Raw genomic sequence first — 24,540 nt, forward strand, 5'->3', positions numbered from 1 at the left:
AAATATGGAGCCATAACACTTGTCCCACTAGAATACCTAGGTAGACAGGGACCTGAACCGTGTCACGGGATCACGACTCCATCCCCACGAAACAGCCAATGGAGGAGGAAGCGCAGGTTCATAATACTATCCAGCTTAGATACCGAGGTAGTCAAGAGACCAGAGCTGCAGCCCCAGTGGGACTGAGGCTCAAAGCCACTACCCAGAATCACAGCCCCCAGCCATGTGTATCAGCCGCGAGGGGATGAACATGGAACCAAAATGCCAGTTCTAACTGGATAATAGGGTAGAAACCTGAGCCCGGCTTTAGTGGGGCAGAGGCTCGATGCAGTGACATAGCAACCATACATAAGCCCTGGAGGGCCTAAACATGACCCATGGCTACCAAGGTAGTCGAGGACACAGTCCTGCTTCATGGGTCCAAGGTCCAAGGCCTTGACACAGGGTCATGGCCACGAATTCATGCATCGGACCAGTGAATTGGCCCCGGAGGGCTTAAACACAAAGTCGTAACCAGTGCCACTTAGTTACCTAGGTAGTCAGGGACAAAGCCTGACTTCTTGGGGCTGAGGTTCAAGGCTGAAATACAAGGCTCTGAGGAGCCTAAACACAGAACTATAAACAGTCCTACCTAGTTACCCGGTTAGTAGGATACACAAGCCCAGCCATGAGGCTCAAGGCCACTTCACAGGGTCATGGGTCTGAACCCCATGATTCAGCCCCAGGGAACTGAAATACTGGGTCGTGGCTCCCTCTCCATAGGGTTGGGAGACACTCAGAAGCCACTCACCCCTTTTAAAGGAATTAATATTGAATCTTCCTCCACTTTATCTTAGAAGAATTAATAGTCATAAACCGAAGCGGGGCAGGCTCATGGCCTCGGTCTCAATCCTGCGCATAAGCCTTGGGGGTGGGGGGTAATACGCAGGGCCATGGTTCCCTTTCCATGGGGATGGGAACCCCTCCAAGAGGTGGTGTTGAATGAGCTCTTACTTCCGACTACAGCTGACAAGCCAAAGAGGGAACCAAAGAGGATGACGAGGAAGAGAAGTCAGAGAAGGAATAAGAATGCCTACGTTTCTTCCTTTCCAACCCTTGCTTAGGCTCTGCAAGCAGAGGAGTCGAAGTTTGAGAAACCCAGAGAACAACACGTCACAAAGGTAGCCCCACTGGGGATACTCAAAAATGAACTACAACACTTGGGAAACAGCTGTCACAGGGATAGAAGTCACACTTCAGGGAGTGGAAGCCCCAGACCCCCCAGGCACAATAGACAGGAAGAGGCACATGGGAGGAGGAGAAAGGAATGGTCAGTCACACCCTACCCTGCCACCTGGGAACATGCCCTCAGCCTCAGGGTCCCTAGGGATGGGAACCAATGTGAACACTGACACTGGGGAGCCTACCTGAATGACCTAAGGAGGCCTAAACCCTCTTGGGTCAACTCGTCGTTATGGTAGTACAAACGGAGATAAGCCTTCAACTTCTGATAAGAAAGGCAAACAATACACAACCAGCACCTGAAATCCGCTGTCGTACAACCAAGAGCTCCTTGCTCTTGCCACACACTCTCCAGGAAAAGAAGTACCCTATTAACGCGAGCAAGAAACAAAGCTCTCTTCCCCCCCCCCTCGAGGCATGCATCTGCAACCGCAAGGAGTCAACGAACTACACTCGGCACATGGAGATGCCTGACAACAATCATGCCTAAGCAAAGAACACAGAGTGTGGAATTACAGCCGGTTTAACAAAATCACTGGGTGCAAAGTCCATCATCCCACAACAAGTTCTTGCTTCACAAAATATCTCAAGTTAACAGCCAATAGTGCATCAGTAGATCCGTAACCGATGTGGCCGAAAACTTAAGTGAAGAGACTTTGACAGGTAAGGGGATGTATATGTATGTGTGTATATATATGTATATATATATATATATATATATGTATACATGTTAATCATGTGTAAAAAAGAATTTATATGTAAGTCTATGTATGTCTGTATATGTACACGTATGTATATGTATGTATATATTATGCATGTTTGTGTATGAATACCTGTCTGTGTATACATATGTATATGACTTTTTTATATATTTATATATAGATGTGTTTTACATATACAAATGGTTTTTCTTATGTATTTATAAATATAAGGCTACCGTGTTTTCATATAAATAAATTGTACTGAAAGTCAAAAACAAGAATTTACCCGCCACCAGAAATGACCCTTTTTGGCAGGTGTCTAATGAGGTTGGATCTCCGCCCAGTTAACACCTGACCTCAGCCCAGGTAGCTAGTTTGGGAGTGTCATTGTTCTCTAATTCTCTATATGTATGTTCGTATGTTTACTTTCCCTATAAAATGTAAAGAAACCTCTCTCAATAAATCAGTCCTCTGAAGAAGTATCACGAAACTAGTCAGGACTTAGCATATATTTCGTATTCTCATTTTCCCTGTGGTTCTTCTGCATATATATATATATATATATATATATATATATATATATATTTTGAGTGTGTATAAGTACTACATACATACACACACATTTTATATATATATATATATATATATATATATATATATATATATATATATAAAACTTATATTAGGTACACTAATATTCACATGGAAATTGTCTCACAGAAGTAAGAATTTAACAAGAGGCATTTCAGAAGTTGTATCAATCAATATCAATAACTGCATTTCTTTATCAATAGCTTTCTGTGACTGTTTTTTCTTTTATAACTAGGTACTAAATACAGAAACTAATGTGTTTCTACACCATTTCCTTAAGGGTAGATGCAGTAAGACAACTTTAATATAAGATGGGACCCTCCTCCATCAAGAAAATTTCAAGATTAATTAATGTCAATTTTTACTTACTTGCAAGCAACAGACGGGTGATGATATGTGCATGAATCTCCGGATTTACAGGTTGGCCAAAACTTGCAACGTTCAGTTTCTGGTTTTTTTGTTCCTAAAAATTTCAAAATAATACTATTAGGTCTACATCCAGTATAAAAGAGCTACTAAATTTTGAAGGTTTAAGGAAAATAAGCCTTGAATGACAATTGCACATAACAAAAAATATTACAGCTCCTACTCCAAACTGCATAGGATTTTTGCCTCGGACCTTCGGTTTTGTGACGCCAGGGCAATTTATCCTCAAAATTAGTGTTTTTCAAATTCTATCTCATCCCTTGATAATTATTACTAACATCTGAGATTACTACCTACATAGACCTGATATAGACCTCCAATAATGTTTTTTTTTTTTTTTTTTTTTTTTTTTTTGCCAGATATCAATTTTTTCATTATGGTAAAAAAATTAACCCTATAAATAAAGGAACAAAATTAAGAAAAAAAATATGAAACAAAAATTGAAAATAAGGCTTCATTTCATTATTTTATCATTAATTTCTAAGTTACATACCAAATTCTAATGCTATATTTTCAAAATTAAGGGAGACTATTGAATTTGAAGGTCAATAAGTATACGGGCTGCAAGATTGCAAAAGCCCGTGTCTGGCCAAAAGGGCCAGGCAATCTTTACAAACAACAACAAACAAGTATAGTTTTGAGATATGTGTTCAATTTTTTTTTTTTTTTTTTGTATTTTTGCAAAGAAAATATTAAATCATGATTATTATTAATTTTAAGTACTTTTTTGGGTATTAATAAAAGAAAACAAAGTTATTCATCATAATTTAATAAAAAATGAAGATCCTTTTTCTCAATATCTTGCTTCTTTTGGCTCCTGTGAGGCAAGGCAGCCGCTCCTCTATCCACAACACTCTCTCACTCTGTCTCAGCACTACCGATATTACCTTCTTCCGAACTCTTAATAGAGAATATTCTTCTTCCTTATGTTAGCCAGATGTTGAAATTGTCTTTTCCTCTTTGAAATGATAAAATTCTTGCAATAAATGAGAAAAACAAACGTAAAAATGAGTGAACGTCAGAGGGCGTTCAAAGTTTTTCTTGTATTTTTACAAAGACAATATTAATAAATCCTGATTATTATGAATTTTATGTTCCTTTTTGGATATGGATAAATGAAAACAAAGTTATTTATCCTAATTTACTCATAAACGAAGACCCTTTAGCTCAATATTTTTCTTCTTTTGCTTGTTTCAGGGAACTCTCTCTCTCTCTCTCTCTCTCTCTCTCTCTCTCTCTCTCTCTCTCTCTCTCTCTCTCTCTCTCTCTCTCTCTGTGTGTGTGTGTGTGTGTGTGTGTATGTGTACTACCAATATTACCCTCTTCTGAACCGTGTGTGTGTGTGTACTACCAATATTACCCTCTTCTGAACTCTTAATAGAGCAAATTTTCTTCTTATTAATGTTAGCAAGATGTTGAAACTGTTTTTTCCTCTTTAAAATGATAACATTCTTGTCGAAAACGAGAAAAACAAACGTAAAAATCAGTGAATGTCAAGAAGTCAAACTTAGACACGTACTCTCTCTGATGTTTGTAGTGGGACTTGAAGTGCAAAGGGTGTAAATTACATTGTCTGCGACTCGTGGAAGTTATACAGATGCCATTGTTCATAATTTCTTTTTACATTGAAATGTAATAATTATCAAAATTTATGATAACATAAGAAATACTGCATTTTCTTGAAGGGAACAATGTTTATGGTTTATTGAGTTACTTTTACTAATTACCCTGTAACTATGTATGTAAGAGGATTTTTGACAAAATATTCTATATACGCATTCTCCATTGCCATACGAAGCCCAGTGAAATTTTTTAGGATTTTGTGTTTTACTTCCTATACCCCCATATATTGGCATTCAGGCTGGCCCCCTTAAATGTTAAAGCTTGTTTTTAGGTATGATAATAATTTTTATTGCTTTTGATTCCTGTTCTCTCTTGAGATATTGAGCAAAATCTGAGATATGTGCATCCTAGACTCTACCACATGTATTAGAGACCTTACAGTTTCTCCAGACAGTATGATATTTTACTATGCTCAGAATGAGGCACTAGTTTGAGCTGCTTATTCCAGGTTTTAAAAACCAATAATTTTAAAACGGGATGCCATTCCTAGAGCTAGGGGAATGGCAATGTATTAAGTCTGAATATGAATGTGACTGTAATGAGATTTAGGTCAGTAAAAGTCTGTGGGAGGCATAACCACTTTTATTTGTGTTCCATCCATAGGAATCCAGACTCAGATGATTCTTTATTAGATTGTTTCTTACCACTATGGCCAAAATACAATATGATAGAAAGGCCTCTTTTGTGCCGGTTCGTGATTTCAACGCTTACCATAGGAAGGAGTTAAATTTTGTTTCTCCTACTGGCTTATGAGCTTTGGACTTTGCCTGTAAATCATGCTGTGACAAAATCATAAGTGAAGCTATTCACAAATCTGGTAACTCCTTGGACCTCATATACACCGACTCCTCTGGTGTTATACCAAGTAAGGTTAGTTCTCTAGTTGGGAGGCTAATCATGCCTTGGTTTAATTAGTAATTAAGATTGAGCAGCCTGTCACTGATGAGTCATACTCATGTAAGATATATATTAAATCTCAACCAGACTGAGATGGCATTCTGAGTGATCTTTTTCATTTGAATTAGTCACAGTTCTATAAACGTCATGAGCCTATTGTTTTCTTGAATGATAATCTGGTCAACATAATTAATAGGGGTATCACTTCTCATGTGTTAAAATACAGAGTGAAAGACAAACCCTAGATCACTGGTAATTGTAGAAGTGCTTATTTGGAGAAAAAAGAGGCTTATCATATTTGGAAGAGTAACATCAGATTAGACTTGGAATAACTATATTCAGCTAAGAGCTGTTACTCAGAGAGTTTATGCTTCAACTAGAGAATACAATTTGACCATGAAAGAAACTCTTTCTGGTGTAACCCAGGAACCTGAACAATGTGCTACTCTTGAACCAGCACTCCTTTACTTAAACCAGATAGCTCTGTTGCTTATTGTCCAAAGGGAAAGGCAACCCTTTTGGCTGATGTGTTTGACAGTAAGCAGGGTAATGAGAAACTCAATCTTCCTCATTTCTGTTTCCTGAGACTTAATTAACTTGTTTAGCTTTTCAGTCCCACAAAATATCAACATGCTTGATGGACCTTGATATTGGAAATTATAGGAAGGGAATCAGGTGTTCCAAGGCCCTTTCGAGCGCCAAATTACAAAATAGGAAATAGATTATTACCTTCAGCATACCTATTCAGATGTTTAGAAAAAAGACATTCAAAAACTTTAAATAATATTGCATGGGAATAACGGAATTAGCAGGGCTAAGGCTGATTTCAAGAAGATTATATACCTTGCTAGAGATGGAGCCCCATGTATGGATGACAATCACAAAACTATTAATTTCTCATTTTCCAGACTATTTTCCAATATTGTTCATTCTCATTGCTTCATATATATTGATGTACTATGCAGTCAAGCCCAACTTGAAGAAGTGCTTATGTTCTCAATGTCATTGTGAAGCTGATAGACCTATTGATTGCAACGTCGCTCAAAAAGAGATTACAGACAATGGCAAACCAACGAAAACAGTAGGGAGCGAGAAACCATTCTTAGGTCGAATTTTTAGTAAATCCTTTCTGTACAAGTGTCCATAGGGTTGAATTTTGGCCCAGGGTATGCATAGCATAACTCAGATGCCTATAATTTTTAGAAGTCAGCAAATACTCCAGTCTCCTTTCATATAAAATTAATATAAAATTATTACAATTGATGTTTAACTTACTTTATTACCTTACATTACTGTCTATAATAATATAAAGTATGTTATAAAAAAGAAACATACAAGTGGCTGTATGAACACACTAGGTTTGTCTACTACTATAGTGTCTACGTTTTAAAGAAATGTAAAGAAGGTTACCCAATATTATGCTAAAAACTTACTATATTTATCTGCTTAATGAATGCTTTTGATAAGAGTTTAATTATTTGCTGTTGTTTGGACTAAAGGAGTAGTGTGTTGGCTGCCATTTGTATTGATTTGATTTGTCACCAAAAACGTAATCAGCTGAGGCGCGACACATATGGACACACACAAACTTGCTCTCTCTTTCAAATCACACACTGTGCAATCATATGCATATATATTACATTACTTTTTACAGCAAATATTAGGTAAAGTATGTAAATATTAGGTAAAGTAAACAATGAAATAATGTAACATACGTTTTTAACCATTTCTTATGCGTTAGTGTACAATACTAAAATATTTGTTTGTAAATTAGTACTGTAATGCACTGCTGAGTAAAGTATACATTACAACACAGTAAAAAAAATTTATTTATAATTTGAAATGGTTTACTTTATTGTACCTACAAAACCACTATTCATCACAATAATGTACAATCAGCCCTCTTTTCTTGCGGGCTCTTTCTTAGTGGTTTCGTATTTTTACGGCCAAGAACAATGCATTACCTATGGAATAAAAATTCTCATAAAAATCGCAACAAAATTCAAGCTGGGCGATGATTTCAAATGGCCCGAGCTCCTTTACACTGGGAGCTCTGCGCGCCACTACTTATCTCTAAACCCAGCTGGTCCTAGCTCTCTCTGTACAGTGTATATCTATTTACTGTGGTAAAAAATTACAATTATATTTGAAATAAACCCGATTTTAATTAAACTGATGTTTCACTCACCCGTATCCAATAATAATACATGTAATATCACATTTTAGTATCGTATTCATAATTAAAAACAACGAATTGTACCTCATGCATTATTTATATTCAAAACAGCTGATCACCTGAGTGGTCCGACGTCAACCTCAATTTTCGGATCAAATAACTCTCTTATAATTAAGGCATGCTACCACAGGCTATTTCATAGTTACTAAAAGAAACAATTATTACTTGATCTATATTTTCCAATTAGCATACTAATTTCAATAATTTTATTTGAAATACTTCTCTATTTTATTTTCTTGTACTGTTAGTTGAATCGCAAAACGTTAACCGAGGTTTCATTCATGTTGCCGATGCTCGTTATTTTACAGATTTTAGCTGTGGTGCTTGATTATAAATCTTACGAAATTATTTATTACAGCTCCGTCAGTGAGTATTCAATACTTTGCAAAGAAACAAAGATTTCATTTGTTGTAGAGAGAGAGAGAGAGAGAGAGAGAGAGAGAGAGAGAGACCACAGGCATAAGTAGATGTACAGATATGCAATGTTTTATCATGACAAATAGTCTTCTCGTATGTACAGTAAAGTAAACCATTCCATATTCTAAATCAAATTTATTTACTGTGTTATACTGTATACTTTACCCAGCCGTGCATTACGGTACTAATTTACAAACAAATATTTCGGTAGTGTACACTATGATAACAGAAATAGATCACATCAATTCCGATGCGACCCATTTCTGATATCATAGTGTAAAACATAATTTACAGTAGGCTATTTAATCATTTCCTTTACCTAATATTTACAGTAAAATGTAATGTATTTGACTACACTCTGTGTGTTTTAAGTGATGTAGATGTATTGCTATGAGAGAGAGAGAGAGAGAGAGAGAGAGAGAGAGAGAGAGATTTGAAGTTTTCTGGCACCCTGATATTAAATGAGAGAGAAAACTAATACTTTAATGGGAGTTATACAAATGTATTATATGAAAATTATGATAGCTTATAACATATCGGTACTTATGTAATACTATATTAACTATATATAATAGATGTTTTGAATAAGTTAAGAAATAGTATAAACAATACTCTTTGTTATTGATTCGTATGTGTATCAGCTGATCTGATCACAGCACCCAAAATACTTCGATCCTTGTAATACACACAAAATTTAAAACAAAAGTACATGAATGTTTAATTAAAGCACAAGTAAGGGGACTGTCTGCTCTGATCTGCATTTGTTTTTCTAATGATTCAAAATACAACATTTCTATATATTTTTTAGACATAAAAATACCATCATCATATAAAATTTTCAAGTCATTTCATAAAAAAAAAAATTGATTTATTAGAAAAAATCATGGTTTTGAAAAAATGTTAAGCACATTTTTCTCCACTAATATGACACAATTGTATTGAAGATCATACCATCAGAACTTTATAAATTGAATAATTCTGTTTGACAAATTTTCTGTTTTCCTTTTTCTTTTTTTCTTAAATTTTTCTTAATTTTCTTCGTCTAGACATAAAATAATCATGAAAAAAGAGAAAAAGGAAAATCAAAATTCTGTTACAGAAAATTGTGGGATTTTTATTCCTCTTTTCAATTATATCTGTCTCTCTAAAATAGAACAATAAATGTACTTAAGTGTGAATAGGTATGTTATTGAGTTGTGAGCTCCCAAAGATTTGCTATGAATTTTTGCTTTTTTCTTAATAAAATCAAGACAAGTCATGAGTTGCCAGCGGCCTCTCATTGTTACCAGAGTTTTAGTTAGAATGTTCCCCCATTGTACTCTTTTTCTTGTTTCCCTCTCTTCTTGGTTCTTTTCTTGTTGCTTTCTGCTTACTTTTAGTTCTTTCTTTGACCTTAGGTAACAATGTCCTTGCTGTAAAGTTCACGAGGATGTTGTGAAAACACAATGTGCATACAAACTGAAAGTAAACAAACACACTTCCATATAACTTCTATACGTCTTTGGAAACTCTGGCTGGTCTTCTTATAGATCGTAGTTTGCGTTAGCCTACCCTCTACCACTACCAATGCCTTCCATCTGCCAGACGGAGATTTCGAAACATAAGTAAAAAAAAAATGCTATATACAGTATATATATATATATATATATATGCAAAAATAAATACATAAAAGACGATTCTGTCAAACTCAGTCATGCAGACGATGCAGTAAGGATAACGTCGTCATTTAAAGACCGCTCCATCTTCATTATTTGTAAAAATAATTGGCTGAAACATCTGAAGAACAAGTATAATATGCTTCTGTATAAATAGAAAAAATAAAACGATTTTCGACATTTTCTAGTTATGTCAAACACCATAGCGGACGGTCCCCTTAACTATTTGAAGTGTGTAATTTTCAAGAATGCAATAAGACTTCCGAAACGAAATTGGGTATTTTAAGCTATGGAGAGAGAGAGAGAGAGAGAGAGAGAGAGAGAGATCAGCTGTTGGTTTGTTTATTTAAAAGAAACAATTACTGTCCAGATATATTATTAGTTTATAAAATAAGCTGTATTTGTTTAAAAAGGTATAGATATTACATACTGCGAAAGATACGACTCATAAGTTGGTCATGCTTCAAGAAAACGCGTAGGCTACCAGTCGTCTACAGGAAAACACTGAACACTTAGAGTAGGTAGTGTTAACCTGTACTGTAGTAATATTACTGTATACTATACAGTCAAAAGCAAATGTCCTGTCGTCTCCAGTCTCCCTCTGTCACCTCCTATTTCTATAGATTCCAGAATTTCAGGTGAAGAAGAGTTTGGTTGTTAGGGGGGAGGGCAACGGGAAGGGGGAGGATAACGGTAAGCCAGGGAAGTACTTGCTAGAGCTGTAAGGGTTGTGATGGTAGGGGAACCACGAAAAATTATGGATGAACATACAGTACAGTATATTCAGTATAATTTCTCCAGATCTTAATTCTATCATTATAATGATTCTAATTTATAATTATATGGTATATACATTGTGTTATTTGGTATGCCATTCTCACGAACAACTTGTTGACAAAAAGGATCGATGTTAATTTGGAAATATATTATGACCAGACTGAAAAATCTTTGGTATTCGTAAACACAAGCTAGGCGTTCTCTCTCTCTCTCTCTCTCTCTCTCTCTCTCTCTTCCATATATATATATATATATATACATACATACACACACACACACATATATATATATATATATAATGCATATATATATATATATATATATCAAAAGTTACTTGGGATACTATGAAAAGGAGACAAAGACAGAAATTGATTGTAGAAAGTTTTTGAGAAGGTAATGAAAATTACAAGATAGAGCATGCTCAAGATTCCAATATTGATAGTAAAGTAAAAAGAAAAGCCATGAATGACTGGAGAGAGTATCTAAACAGGAAAGCAGATAAGGCTGACGAAGTTATGAATACAGGCGCTATGGTGTAAGAATTGCTAATTGAATTATTAATAAAATATCTATTGGGGCAAAGAAGCATATACCCTTTAAAAGAGGGATGGATCTGTTATAACAACAAAAGATGAAGAAAGGCAACATTGAATGGAACACTTTAGAGAGGTCATGGATAGAGGATATGAAGAGAATAAGTTGATTGATATACCTAAAGTTGAGGAAGACCTTGATGTGCCCATGAATGAATTCAGTGTGTTTGAAGTTGAAGTTGTCATTTTAAAACTAAAGATCTGGAAAGTGCCTGGATACGATGGAATAACTACTGAAATGATATTGGCCAAAAATGATGTGACTCCCAGAATATCAAAAAGATTATTTTGTAGAAGAGCCAAAACCTGATGAATGGCAGCTAGAAGTGTTTGTGAAAATGGCAATTAAAGGTGATCTGACTGATGGCAATAATTTCAGAGACATGACGCTTACGTCAGTACTAATGAATATATACAGTATGCTTATACTAAAGAGACTAGAGAGAAAGACATGAAAAGCTGAGACGAACAAGCAGGATTTCTCTCTCTCTCTCTCTCTCTCTCTCTCTCTCTCTCTCTCAGGTAGTGAACATCTACATCACACAAAAACACACAGTTTAGTAAAATATATAGTACAGTACATATTACTATAAATATTAGGTAAAGTGAACAATAAAATACCCTACTGAAAATTGCGTTGTTGCTAAGAAATCAGAAATTTATTGCATCAGCATTGAGGATATCCATTTCTGTTGCCATAGTTCACAATACTGAAATATTAGTTTGTAAATTAGTACTTTAATACACCGCTGGTTAAAATTCACAGCACAACAGTCAATACATCTGATTTAGAATATGAAGTGGTTTGCTGTAAATGAGAAAAGACAACTTAACATAATAAAGCATTGCATGCGTGCACACACACACATAAACACACACACACACACACTCTCTCTCTCTCTCTCTCTCTCTCTCTCTCTCTCTCTCTCTCAGTTAGAAACAAAATGGAAAATTTCAGGCCAATGATAGCTAGTGAGGAACTAGATGTAATAGGCATTACCGAGACCTGGATTCAAGAAAAAACAAAGGATTTTATCAGATAATACGAAATTCCAGGTTTCAAGCTTTTCAAGAAAGATCACCTTACCAAAAAAGGTGGAAGGATAATGCTCTATGTTAAAAATCACTTAAACCCCACAAAAATTAAATTAAAAACTGAATGTGAAGTGATAGGTGCAAATATCAACACCATCAGAAAAAACATGGCCATACTAATAATATACACACCACCACATCAAACACAAGAACAGGACGAAGACCTGTATAGACAACTTGGACAAGAAGTAAACAATAAGCTAGCTGTCCTCATGGGAGACTTCAATGCACCAGTCAACTGGTATACTATGAATTCTACATCAAACACAGAGGGACATAGGCTACTAGAATTTGTCAACAATGAATTCCCCCAAAAGTGGCTTAATAAACCAACAAGGGGAAACAACATACTAGATACTGTGCTAACAATAGAAGAAAATTTAGTATCCAGTATTTCCGTGGGCAAAATTATTGGCAAAAGTGACCACAGAATAGATAGATTTCAGGTAAATATTTCTCATGTGAAAGAAAGAAAAATTATAAAAAAGCTAGACTAGAGACATTGTAACTAGGTAAAACTGAATGAATACACCAAGAATTTAGATTACTACGAAACAGGGAACATCGATACACAATGTGACTCCTTTGCAGCAATATATAAAGAAAAAGGGCTAAATGTATACTGCACAGAAATATTTCACCACAATCTAAGTGGTTCAACAGAGAAATCGCCAATGCAATCAGAAGCAGAGGCAGGCAACATAAATCAACGGGTCCACAGCCTTCAATTCATGAAATTTCCAAGCACAAGAAGTTAAGTTGAAAAGTAGATATACTAGAAAGGCCAAGATCAATGAAGAGAAAAGAGTGGCTTAAGCTAGTAAGGAAAACCCAAAATAAACTTTTTGCATAAGTAGACAGTAAAAAACCTATCAAAAATAATATTAGCTTATTAAGAGACTCAGAGGGTAATCTTATAACAAATGATTTGGAAAAAGCTGAACTGATGAATGCATATTTCACAACTGTATTCACTAGAGAAGAATCAACAACCCTCCCTGAACCAGCTATCAAATATGAAGGGCCACAACCATTGAATAGAATAATTTTTACCAGGGATGATGTCAAAAAGAAAATAAAAGGACTCAGTAAGCCTAAGGCACCAGGTCCAATTGATATTCATCCAAGAGATATTATAGATCTAGAAGAAGAGATAACCCCAAAATATTACAAAATGGTCTGAAAGACAGCCAACGAAAGAAAGGCACCATATGGATGTAAACTAGGCAATGTCCTTCCAATCTACAGGAAGGGACCAAAAGAAGAACCTGGCAATTACAGACTCATGTGTCTAACTTCAGTGCCTTACAAAATTTTTGAACAAATTATAGTAAATTCAATAGTAGAACATATAGAGAAAAACAATCCTCTGACAGACAGCCGACATGGTTTTAGACAAAACAGATCATGTGTGACAAATCTTTTAGAATTTTCCCACATGTTTAGCATTTATGACAAAAGCAGGGCAATAGACATCATATACTAGACTTACAAAAGGCTTTTGACAAAATTCCTCAAATAAAATTACTCGTCAAAATTAGAGTGACAGGCATCATTGACGAACCAGCGAAATGGATCGAAGATTGGCAAACAAACAGAAAACAGAGAGAAGCTTCAGATTGAATAACTGTTACAAGTGGAGTACCTCCAGGAGCTGTCCTTGGCCCATTGTCATTTCTGATCTACATTAACGACATAGTCTAGGATTAACTAGTAGAATAACCAAATTTGCCAACAGCACTAAACTAGGCATAAATGTAACGAACTCAGAAGAAAGAGAGGATCTAATGAAGCTAGGAGAATGGTCCAGAAAATGGAAAATGCCTTTCAACTGTGGGAAATATAAAGTCATGCACATAGTTATAGTAACCCACAATCAGATTACTCATTGCTGGGTAATGAAATAGAAAGTGTGGACCAGGAGGAAGATCTCGGTATTATTATCAGCAAGGATTTGAAGTTCACCATACAGAGCATAAAGGCTGAAAAGAAAGCACAAAAAATAATAGGCTACATAAAAGAGACAATTCAAATACATAAAGACACTGTGCCACAGCTGTACACATCACTAGTAAGACCCCATCCACAACACGGAGTACAATTCTGGGCTCCAAGTATTCAAAAAGATATACAGTAGATAGACTGGAAGCCGTACAAGCTAGGATCACCAAACTAGTTCCAACAATAAGGCAATTTGGATATAAACGGAGGATGAAACGTTTCAAGTTATTCGATCAACCAACTCAAAAACTAAGGGACAGTTAATAGAGGCATTCAAAATTCTTATAGGCATAGAAATTGTAGATTACAACAGCCTATTCACGTTAGTACAAATCAGTCCAGAGATAATGTTCACAGACCGGAATTATAAAAATACACCATTCAATGAGGCCATTTCTTTACATACCAAATATCAAACACTTGGAATAAACTTACAGCGAATGTAATAAACAGTAACATGGTAAATAAGTTCAAGAATAAGTTAGGCAAGCTCATAAGAACTCTCTAAATGCTTAAAATAAATCACTCTACCAAACAGCAAATGGAAATACTCTCTCTCTCTCTCTCTCTCTCTCTCTCTCTCTCTCTCTCTCTCTCTCTCTCTCTCTGTTTAAGAGGTTTCAAGCTTCTCAATAAGGATCGCCTTATCAAAACAGGTGGAGGGGTAATGCCCTATGTTAAGAATCACTTAAACCGCTTAGAAATTAAATTAGAAACCAAATTTGAAGCGACAGGTGCAAAGATCAATACAATACAAAAAATAAACATGTCCATTCTAGTAATATACACACCACCACATCAAACACAAGAACAAGACGAAGAGCTGTATAGACGACTTGGACATGAAGTTAACAATAAGCTAGCTGTCCTAATGAGAGACTTCAATGCACCTGTAAACTGGGATACTATGAATTCTACATCAGAGACATAGGCTACTAGAATTTGTCAACCATGAATTTCTCCATCACTGGGTCAAAAAACCAACAAGGGGAAACAACATACTAGATATTGTACTAACAACAGAAGAAAATTTAGTATCCAGTGTTTCAATAGGCGATAATATTGGCAAAAGTGACCATGCTTGCCTACAGACAGAGTAACAAGATAAAACTGAAGGATTTAACCAAGAATTTAGAATATGACAAAACAGGGAACATAGATATACTGTACAATGGGCCTCCTTTGTAGAAATATATAAAGAAAAATAGGGCTAAATGTATACTGCATAGAAAAATCTTAACAAATGAACCTCCACAACCTAAGTGGTTCAAGTAGAGACAGCAAACATAAATCAATGGATCCACAGCCTTCAATTCATAAAATTTCCAAGCACAAGAAGTTAAGCCAAAAAGTAGATAAACTAGTTAGAAAGGCCAATATCAATAAAGAGAACCCAAAAGAATTTTTTGCATATGTTAACAGTAGAAAACCTATCAAAATCAACATTAGCCCATTAAGAAACTCGGAAGGTAATCTTATAACAAATTATTTAGAAGAAGCCGAACTGAGGGATGCATATTTCACAACTGTAATCACTAGGGAAGAAGCAACGATCCTCCCCGAACCAGCTATCAAATATGAAGGGCCACAATCATTGTTATCACCTTTACAATGGATGATGTTGAAAAGAAAATATAAAGACTCAGTAAGTCTAAGGTACCAGGTCTAGATGATATTCATCCAAGAGAGATCATAGAACTAGAAGATATAATCCCACACATTTAAAAAATGTTCCGAATGACAAGCCCAAGAAAGAAAGGCACCACAAGGATGTAAACTCGGCAATGTTCCTCCAATCTACAAGAACGGACCAAAAGAAGAACCTAGCAACTGCAGACCTGTGCATCTAACTACAGTAACTTGCAAAATGTTTTAATCGATTATAGTATATTCAATAGTAGAACATATAGAGAAATACAATCTTCTGATAGACAGCCAACACAGTTTTAGACAAGTGAATTGATGTGTGACAAATCTTTTGGAATTGTTCCACAACATGTTTAGCAATTATGACAAAAGCAAGGCAATAGACATCATATACCTAGACTTTCAAAATGCTTGTGACAAAGTTCCTTAAAAAAATCAATGGTCAATATTAGAGCACTAGGCATAATTGACAACCCAGCTGGATGGATCAAAGATTGGCTAACAAACAGAAAACAGAGAGTTGTAATCAATGGAGATGCTTCACAGTGGGCAACTGTTACAAGTGGAGTACATCAAGGAGCCGTCCTTGGCCCATTGCTATTTCTAATCTACATTAACGACATATATCTAGGATTAACTAGTAGAATAACCAAATTTCCCGATGATACTAAACTTGGCATATGTGCCGCGAACTCAGAAGACATAAAAGCCTTAATAGAGGATCTAATGAAGCTAGGAGAATGGTCCAGAAAATGGTAAATACCTTCCAACCGTAGGAAATGTACAGTCATGCACATAGGTTACAGAAACCCACAATCAGATTACTCACTGCTGGGTAATGAAATAAAAAGCATGGACCAGGAGGAAGATCTTATTATTATACGCAAGGATTCGAAATTTACCAAAAAGAGCATAAAGGCTGAAAAGAAAGCACAAAAACTAATAAGTTACATAAATAGTCAATTCAAATACAGAAACAATGATACTGTACTACAGCTGTACACTTCACTAGTAAGAACCCACCTAGAATACGGAGTTAAATTCTGGGCTCCAGGTATTCAGAAGGATATAGATAGACTGGAAGCATACAAGATAGGCCACCAACCTAGCTCCAACAATAAGGCAATTTAAATATAGACGGAAGATGGAACGTTTCAACTTATTTGATCTACACACTCGACGACTAAGGGGACAGTTAGTAGAGGCCTTCAAAATTCTTAAAAGAATAACAAAGGTAGATTAAAACAATCTATTCACCCTTAGCACAAATCAGTCCAGAGTTAATGGATACAAACTGGAATTGAAAAGATACACCACCACTCAATGTGGCAATTTCTTTACATACAAAATAGCAAATACTTGGAATAAACTTCCAGGCGATGTAGTAAAAAGTAAGACGGTAAACCCATTCCAGAGCAATTTAGACAAGATCATAAGAACTTTCTAAAGGATTAAACTAAATCACTCTACCAAAGAGCAAATGGAGTCTCCGGGGATGGTCTAAACACACACACACACACACACACACAAACACTCTCTCTCTCTCTCTCTCTCTCTCTCTCTCTCTCTCTCTCTCTCTCTCTCTCTCTCTCTCCCTCCCCAATTCTGGGTTTCAAGTATTCTGAAGGATATGGATAGACTGGAAGCAGTACAAGCTAGGGTCACCAAACTAGTTCCAAGACAATTCGGATATAGACAGAAGATGGAACGTTTGAACTTATTTGATCTACAAACTCAACGTTTGAGATGATATCGCGACGCGACCAGAAAACTTACTGAGGGTCGAGACTCGAGCTAGCACGCTCCCTGACCCAGGCCTAGCCTCAGGGCACGTATCCTTCCGCCTGAGGTTAGCCCTCACAGAAAACGGAAGTAGGGTAAACTACACAAAACTCTGGTTGGACGAGAGGAGATTCCAGGTATCCTAAGAAAGTAGTTCGAGTTAAGTTTCCGTGTTGGAACAAATAACAAATATAGATTACAACAAATAGCATAGCAGAAATCAGTCCAGAGGTAACAGATACCAACTGGAATTGAAAAGATACACTACTCAATGTGGCAATTTCTTTACATACAAAATAGAAAATACTTGGAACAGACTTTCAGAGGATGTAGTAAACAGTAACACAGTAAATGAGTTCAAGAATAAGTTAGACAAGATCATAAGAACTCTCTAAATGCTCAATCTAATGCGCGACCAAAGAGCAAATGGAATTTCCACGTATGGACTAAAAAGTCTTTGAGACATCCAAAATCCTTGTAACTCCTTGTACTAGCTAACTAGCTAATTAACTAACTAGCTCTCTCTCTCTCTCTCTCTCTCTCTCTCTCTCTCTCTCTTATATATTTTACAATTCAGTCAAACACAGAGTAGAGTGTATTGTAATGTAATTATTAGATAAAAATAAAAAAAAAAACTATAAAATATATCTTCAAACCATTTTCCTGCGGTGACGGAGATATAATGAAGGGAGACGAGTTAGCTAGCACCTTGGATAATTCGATGTCATCACATAAATCGGTGTCATCTTATAAATTGTGCCAATTGTTGAACAATTTACATGGAATGAATCCGCAATATTTGCCATCTTTTCACCGCGATCTAGTTTCTCTATATTGGCTACTTTCTCATTTCTTTACACTACTACCACTATCACCACTAATCTTCAGCCATAGTTAATGTTATTGCAATTTACATAAATGAGGTAAAAATGCAGCGGAGGTAATACACTGAAACAGCTACAATGATCGCAATAATAAACACCATTGATTTTTAATAAAGCAGGTCGGTGCTGAATGGCCTTGGTGGTGGTGGCGGCAGCCTCAGGACCAAGTCGGGAGGGGCGCTTATTTCAAAATTATAACTCCAGAGAGTTTGAAATAATTTTTGACTTGCGGTAATTTGCGTTTGTAAATCTGAAAGTTCGCAAATCGGATGTTCGTACCTTAAGGACTGCATATATGGAAAAATATTTGAAGCTCCTCACTAAGAATTAATTATGCACACAGACATTCACTGGCTCAGCAAAGGCAAGGCTCTTTTTTAATGTGGGGGTTGAATGATGAGGTTAAAATACCTTTGTCTGAGAAATATACTGAGAAATTTTTTCTAAATATTTACTCAAGAATTCGAGCTAATACAGTATCCTTTTTGGGCTCGAGTCATGTCATCCTGATGGAAGTTCCTCATTGGCAGCTTCTACTTAGGATATTTCTGCGAATGATATACCAGAGAAATTTTACCTTAGGGGGGATCAACAGAGTTCTGACCTTTGAAGCAAATATCCCGAGAGATATCGTGTATAAATCAAGGACAAGTTAATAACAAGCCATGGTTATCCTTCCCCAAATAGAGTTAACCTTGCTTTGATGGATGAGGGATAGGGTAGGAAATGTGGGCAAGAGAGCCGTTACAATTCCTGATCTCAAAGATGTGCTACTACTAACACACTTTCTATTGAAACATTCCCCTTTCGCAGCGCCATCTTTGCTGCTAGCTTGGAGAGTTTCTGCTAGTTTCTTAGCTTTCCAAGTGTTTTTTGATCATGGATGCTTCAACTTCTTCCTCATCTACTAAGCTGAGTATCAACCCTTTCGTGTGTTGGAGAATTTCGCGTCTCCACCCACTTTCTTTCATCATGTTGCATGCTTTTTTTGTTCTGAAGCCAGAAGGCTTTCAGTGCCATTTATCATGTCGTCAAACTCTCAGAAATTATTATTACCTATTTGGTCATTTACTTTAGGAATATGTTATTGCATCATTCTAAATTGTGGTATGTATATGGTATCCCCCCCCCCCCATCATTCCTTGGTGTTTCTTTTGTGTTTTTCATCAGCATTGGCTTAGGCTAGCCTACCCTAGACAGCAGCCATGCCTAGAAAATGTTCACTATAGTCTATTTTTTATAGCGGTGCATATTTGCACTTGACTCACAGGGGTGCCCTTTTAGCTCGGAAAGGTTCCTGATACCTGATTGGTCGGAAGTATTTTTGTCCGAACACCTTCATTGTTCTCGAATGATTACCAAGTAATGTGAATCGAAACTTATTTATTAACCTATATTTTTCCATCATATATATGTTTTGTCAATAAACAATGTGAAAAAATAAATATATTATAAAGACTCGTCTTGGTAAGTCTAGATTTAATAACACAATCCGCCGAAGTCAACGACAGCAGCTTGTTTTCGGATGCACGCTTTGTAATTTTGTAATTTTTCACATATTTTAACACAAATTGGGATAGATTACACTCAGCATAAGTTAAACATGTTATTATAAACTTTCTTTGAATACCAGAACTTACCAAAAACATGGAATTAATAAAACCCGATATTTGTGAAAACTTATGGGGAGGTAAAAGAACAGCCTGTAGCGGCCTGGCGGAAAAACGATCCCTTCTGACTCGTAGGCGTAGTTTGTTTTTTCCTTTCGTAATATAGTTCGGCCTATTCCTTTCAGTTTAAATAGTCTTACATTGTTTTTCTTCGTATTATTTTGCTTAGTATTTTCCCACATTCCTGTTCCATTAATAATCCTCAACAATTGATTAGAAAATGTGATGCCTGTCATGTCCCAACACATCCCACATGTGCTGAAATACAGCAAAAAATAAAAAATAAAGACACAAAGGTATTCTGCTCAACATGCTTAGTCTGGATAGAAAATATAATTAAGTCGAGACTAAATCTGCAAATAGTTGAAGATAAAGAAGAGGAAGAAGAAGAAACAGAAGAAGAAGAAGAAGAAAAAGAAGAAGAAGAGAACAATGAACAGGATATGTGTAAGGATGCAGAAGAAATCATTGATATAACCTATGATGCCATCCAACAACATACTTATGAAGAAATAAATTACCAGATGGAAACAAATAATAGACCCAAGAGACTCTACCCGGACCTACATAATTTTAGGGAAGAGCAAGAACAAGAAAAAATAGAAAAGAAGGATATAGTCTGCAATATGCTGAAAAGAGGGAATTGCAGATTTGGCGAAAGATGCTACTACAAGCATCCAAAGATATGCCATAATTATGAAATATATGGTAAATGTGCGTATTTAGACGGATATGGAGACGAATGCAGAGATCTCCATCCAAAAATATGCAAAAACCTAAAAGAAGGAAAAGGATGCATTTACAACAAAAAATGTCGATATATGCATCCTGCAACCATGAATGAAAGTAAGAAAACTCAGCAAACTGAAAAGAAAAATGAAAGCAAAAAAGAAACAAAAAAAGAAACAAAAAAGCAGGCCGTGTATATACCGCGCTTTGAACCAAGAGCCCCAAGATATGAAGCCTTTCAACCCAAACCTGCACATTTAGAGCCCAACTACAAAGAATGCATCTATAATGCCAGGGGTTGGTGCAGATATGGGGACAGTTGCAGGTATACACACACAAATAAATATGAAGGCGAAAGAGCAAATATAATAGAAAAGTTGGATTTTTTAATGGCAGAATTCCGGGAAATGAAGAAAAGAACATCATATCAGAACAGGAAGGAAGCATGGGAGAATCCATATTATTACCAATATTAAATAATGGGGATGAAACACAAACCATAATAGTAATGAATGCACAGGGTTTAGTCACGAGTAACTCTAAAAGGAAAATAGAGTTCTTAGAAGAACTAACCCAAATTGAAAAAATAGATATATTAAATATAAGTGAAACATGGTATTCCCAAGAGACTGGCAGTGATGACCAGATAAAGGGTTTCCAAACTTATAGATCAGACAGAAAAAATAGGAATCAAGGGGGAACCGCAATATATGGAAGAGACATAAATCAAGGAAAAGTATGTGAAAAATACAGCAACACAGAATGTGAATTGATTGCGGTAGAATTTGAATTTGAAAAACTAATGAATATTGTAGTTTACAGACCCCCAAACACTAAGGAGTTTGACATAATAATAGAAAAAATAGATGATATATGTAGAAACCATAAAGACTGGAATATACTCCTATCCGGAGATTTTAACTTTCCTTTCGTGGATTGGAAAGAACGGATAGAAGAAAGTGGTTGTATGTATACATATAAAAAAGATAGTAATAGTAGCGCAGAAGATAAGAGGCAATTTGAAAAGCTTCAAGATATGCTATTAGAACATAATATGCAACAAATAAACCACATTCCAACAAGAAAGGAAAATGTCCTAGATCTAGTATTTGTGAATGAGGTGAATTATGTTAAAGAAATAATAGTGTATAACACGGGAATTTCAGACCACAATGTCATAGAATTGATAGTTCATTCCAAAGCAAGTGATCACAGAATTAATAAAAGCACAAAACTTTGGGAAGGATATGGAAAATATAACTTTTACAGTAAGAATATAAAATGGTCAGAAATAAATGAAGAACTGAATAAAGAATGGAAAAATGTATTTATAAGTGATAATATACAGGTAAATATGGATATACTGTACAAAATACTGGAGAAAATTGTTGAAAAATATGTACCGAAAAAAAACAATAAACAAAAGACGTGCATACCAAGAGACAGAAGGATCTTATTTCAGAAAATTAAAAAGTGGAAGAAAAATCTTGCAAAAGAAAAAAATGTGTGGAAAATGAGGGAAATAAAATGTAAGATAGAAAATGCAGAACAAAAGATTATACAGTCGAAAGAAAATGAAAAAAGGGACTTAGAAGAAAGGACACTTCAAAATATAAAAAGAAACCCCAAAGTACTTTACTTCTATGCAAAAAAGATGAATAAAAGGAGAATAGAAATAGGCCCTCTAAGAATTGAAGGACGGCTAACGAATGAAAAAAAGGAAATATGCAACATATTAGCAGAAAAATATAAGAGTGAGTTCACGCCAAGAATTGCGAATGAGAATAATGAAACAGAAATGAGAGAAGAAAATGTTGAATATCTAACGGATATAGATATTAATGAAGCAGATATTGTCACGGCTATAAACGAAATTAAAAATGGATCGGCAGCCGGACCAGATGGAGTTCCAGCGATTTTGTTAAAAAAAACTGCAAACACTATCGCGAAGCCACTTGCAATACTGCTAAGACAGAGTATAGATATGAGCGAGATATATGTTAAACATAAATTAGCTTATATAACCCCTATCTTCAAAAGTGGATCAAGACTAGAGGCAAGCAATTATAGACCTGTTAGTCTAACATCACATATTATGAAAGTGTATGAGAGGGTAATAAAAAAGAAAATAATGAACCATTTGGTCAAAAATAATTTGTTTAATATGGGTCAACACGGTTTCGTACCTGGAAAAAGTACACAGACCCAACTGATAGCTCACTATGAAAACATATACAATAATATGATAAATGAAAAAGACACAGATGTGATCTATCTAGATTTTGCAAAAGCCTTTGACAAGGTAGACCATAACATATTGGAGAAAAAAATGAGAAAGCATAATATTGTGGGAAAGATAGGAAAATGGGTAAAAGAATTCCTGCAAAACAGAAAACAGATAGTGGTTGCAAATGACGAGAAATCAGATGAAGCCCAGGTAATATCTGGTGTGCCCCAAGGTACGGTATTAGCTGCACTGCTATTTGTTATTATGATCTCAGACATAGCCTGTGATGTTGAAAACTCCGTAGTGAGAAGTTTCGCCGATGACACAAGAATAAGTAGAGAAATTACTTGTGATGAAGATAGGAACTCACTACAAAGAGATCTAAACAAAATATATGAATGGGCGGAGATAAATAGGATGGTATTTAACTCCGATAAATTCGAATCAATAAATTATGGAAACAGAGAAGGAATGGTGTATGCATACAGGGGACCTAATAATGAGACAATCACAAACAAGGAAGCAATTAAAGACCTTGGTGTAATTTTAAATAGGAATATGTTATGCAACGACCAAATAGCAACACTGTTGGCTAAATGTAAAGCAAAAATGGGAATGTTATTCAGACACTTTAAAACAAGAAAAGCTGAACACATGATTATGCTTTACAAAACTTATGTGCGTAGTACACTCGAGTACTGCAATGTGATATGGTACCCACACTACCAAAAGGATATTGCGCAAATAGAGAGTGTACAAAGGTCCTATACTGCTAGAATAGAAGAAGTTAAGGACCTTGATTACTGGGAAAGACTGCAATTTTTAAAACTATACAGTCTAGAAAGGAGAAGAGAACGCTACATGATAATACAAGCATGGAAGCAAATAGAAGGAATTGCTGAAAACATCATGGAGCTTAAAGTATCAGAAAGAGCAAGCAGAGGTAGATTAATAGTGCCAAAAAGCATTCCAGGTAAACTGAGAAAGGCGCACAGGACATTAATCCACTACGCACCAGCATCGATAATGCAGCGACTATTTAATGTGCTGCCAGCTCATCTAAGAAACATATCAGGAGTGAGCGTAGATGCGTTTAAAAATAAGCTCGATAAATACCTAAGATGCATCCCAGACCATCCAAGACTGGAAGATGCAAAATACACCGGAAGATGTATTAGCAACTCTCTGGTGGATATACGAGGTGCCTCACACTGAGGGACCTGGGGGAACCCAAACAAAAAATAAGGCAAGGTAAGGTAAGGCTCACCGAATATCTATCTATTTTCCCCGATATCCCTTCTTTCATATAGGCCTATGTGATATCCGCACTACGATTCCTTATGTTTTGCATCTTACGTCAGTAAGTAT

General features: G+C 35.8%; 1 protein-coding gene across 1 annotated transcript in view; it reads right to left on the reverse strand.

The window, feature by feature from the left end:
- The window catches only part of Nab2 (Nuclear polyadenosine RNA-binding 2), a 379,140-nt gene that overhangs the window by 46,718 nt on the left and 307,882 nt on the right, over positions 1-24,540 (reverse strand). The window contains exon 14 of the mRNA XM_068384339.1: positions 2,883-2,976. Within this exon, the coding sequence (XP_068240440.1) occupies positions 2,883-2,976 (94 nt within the window). The remainder of the gene's footprint in view (positions 1-2,882; positions 2,977-24,540) is intronic.

The sequence above is a fragment of the Palaemon carinicauda genome, chromosome 1 (assembly GCF_036898095.1).
Source record: "Palaemon carinicauda isolate YSFRI2023 chromosome 1, ASM3689809v2, whole genome shotgun sequence".
Taxonomy (NCBI): domain Eukaryota; kingdom Metazoa; phylum Arthropoda; class Malacostraca; order Decapoda; family Palaemonidae; genus Palaemon; species Palaemon carinicauda.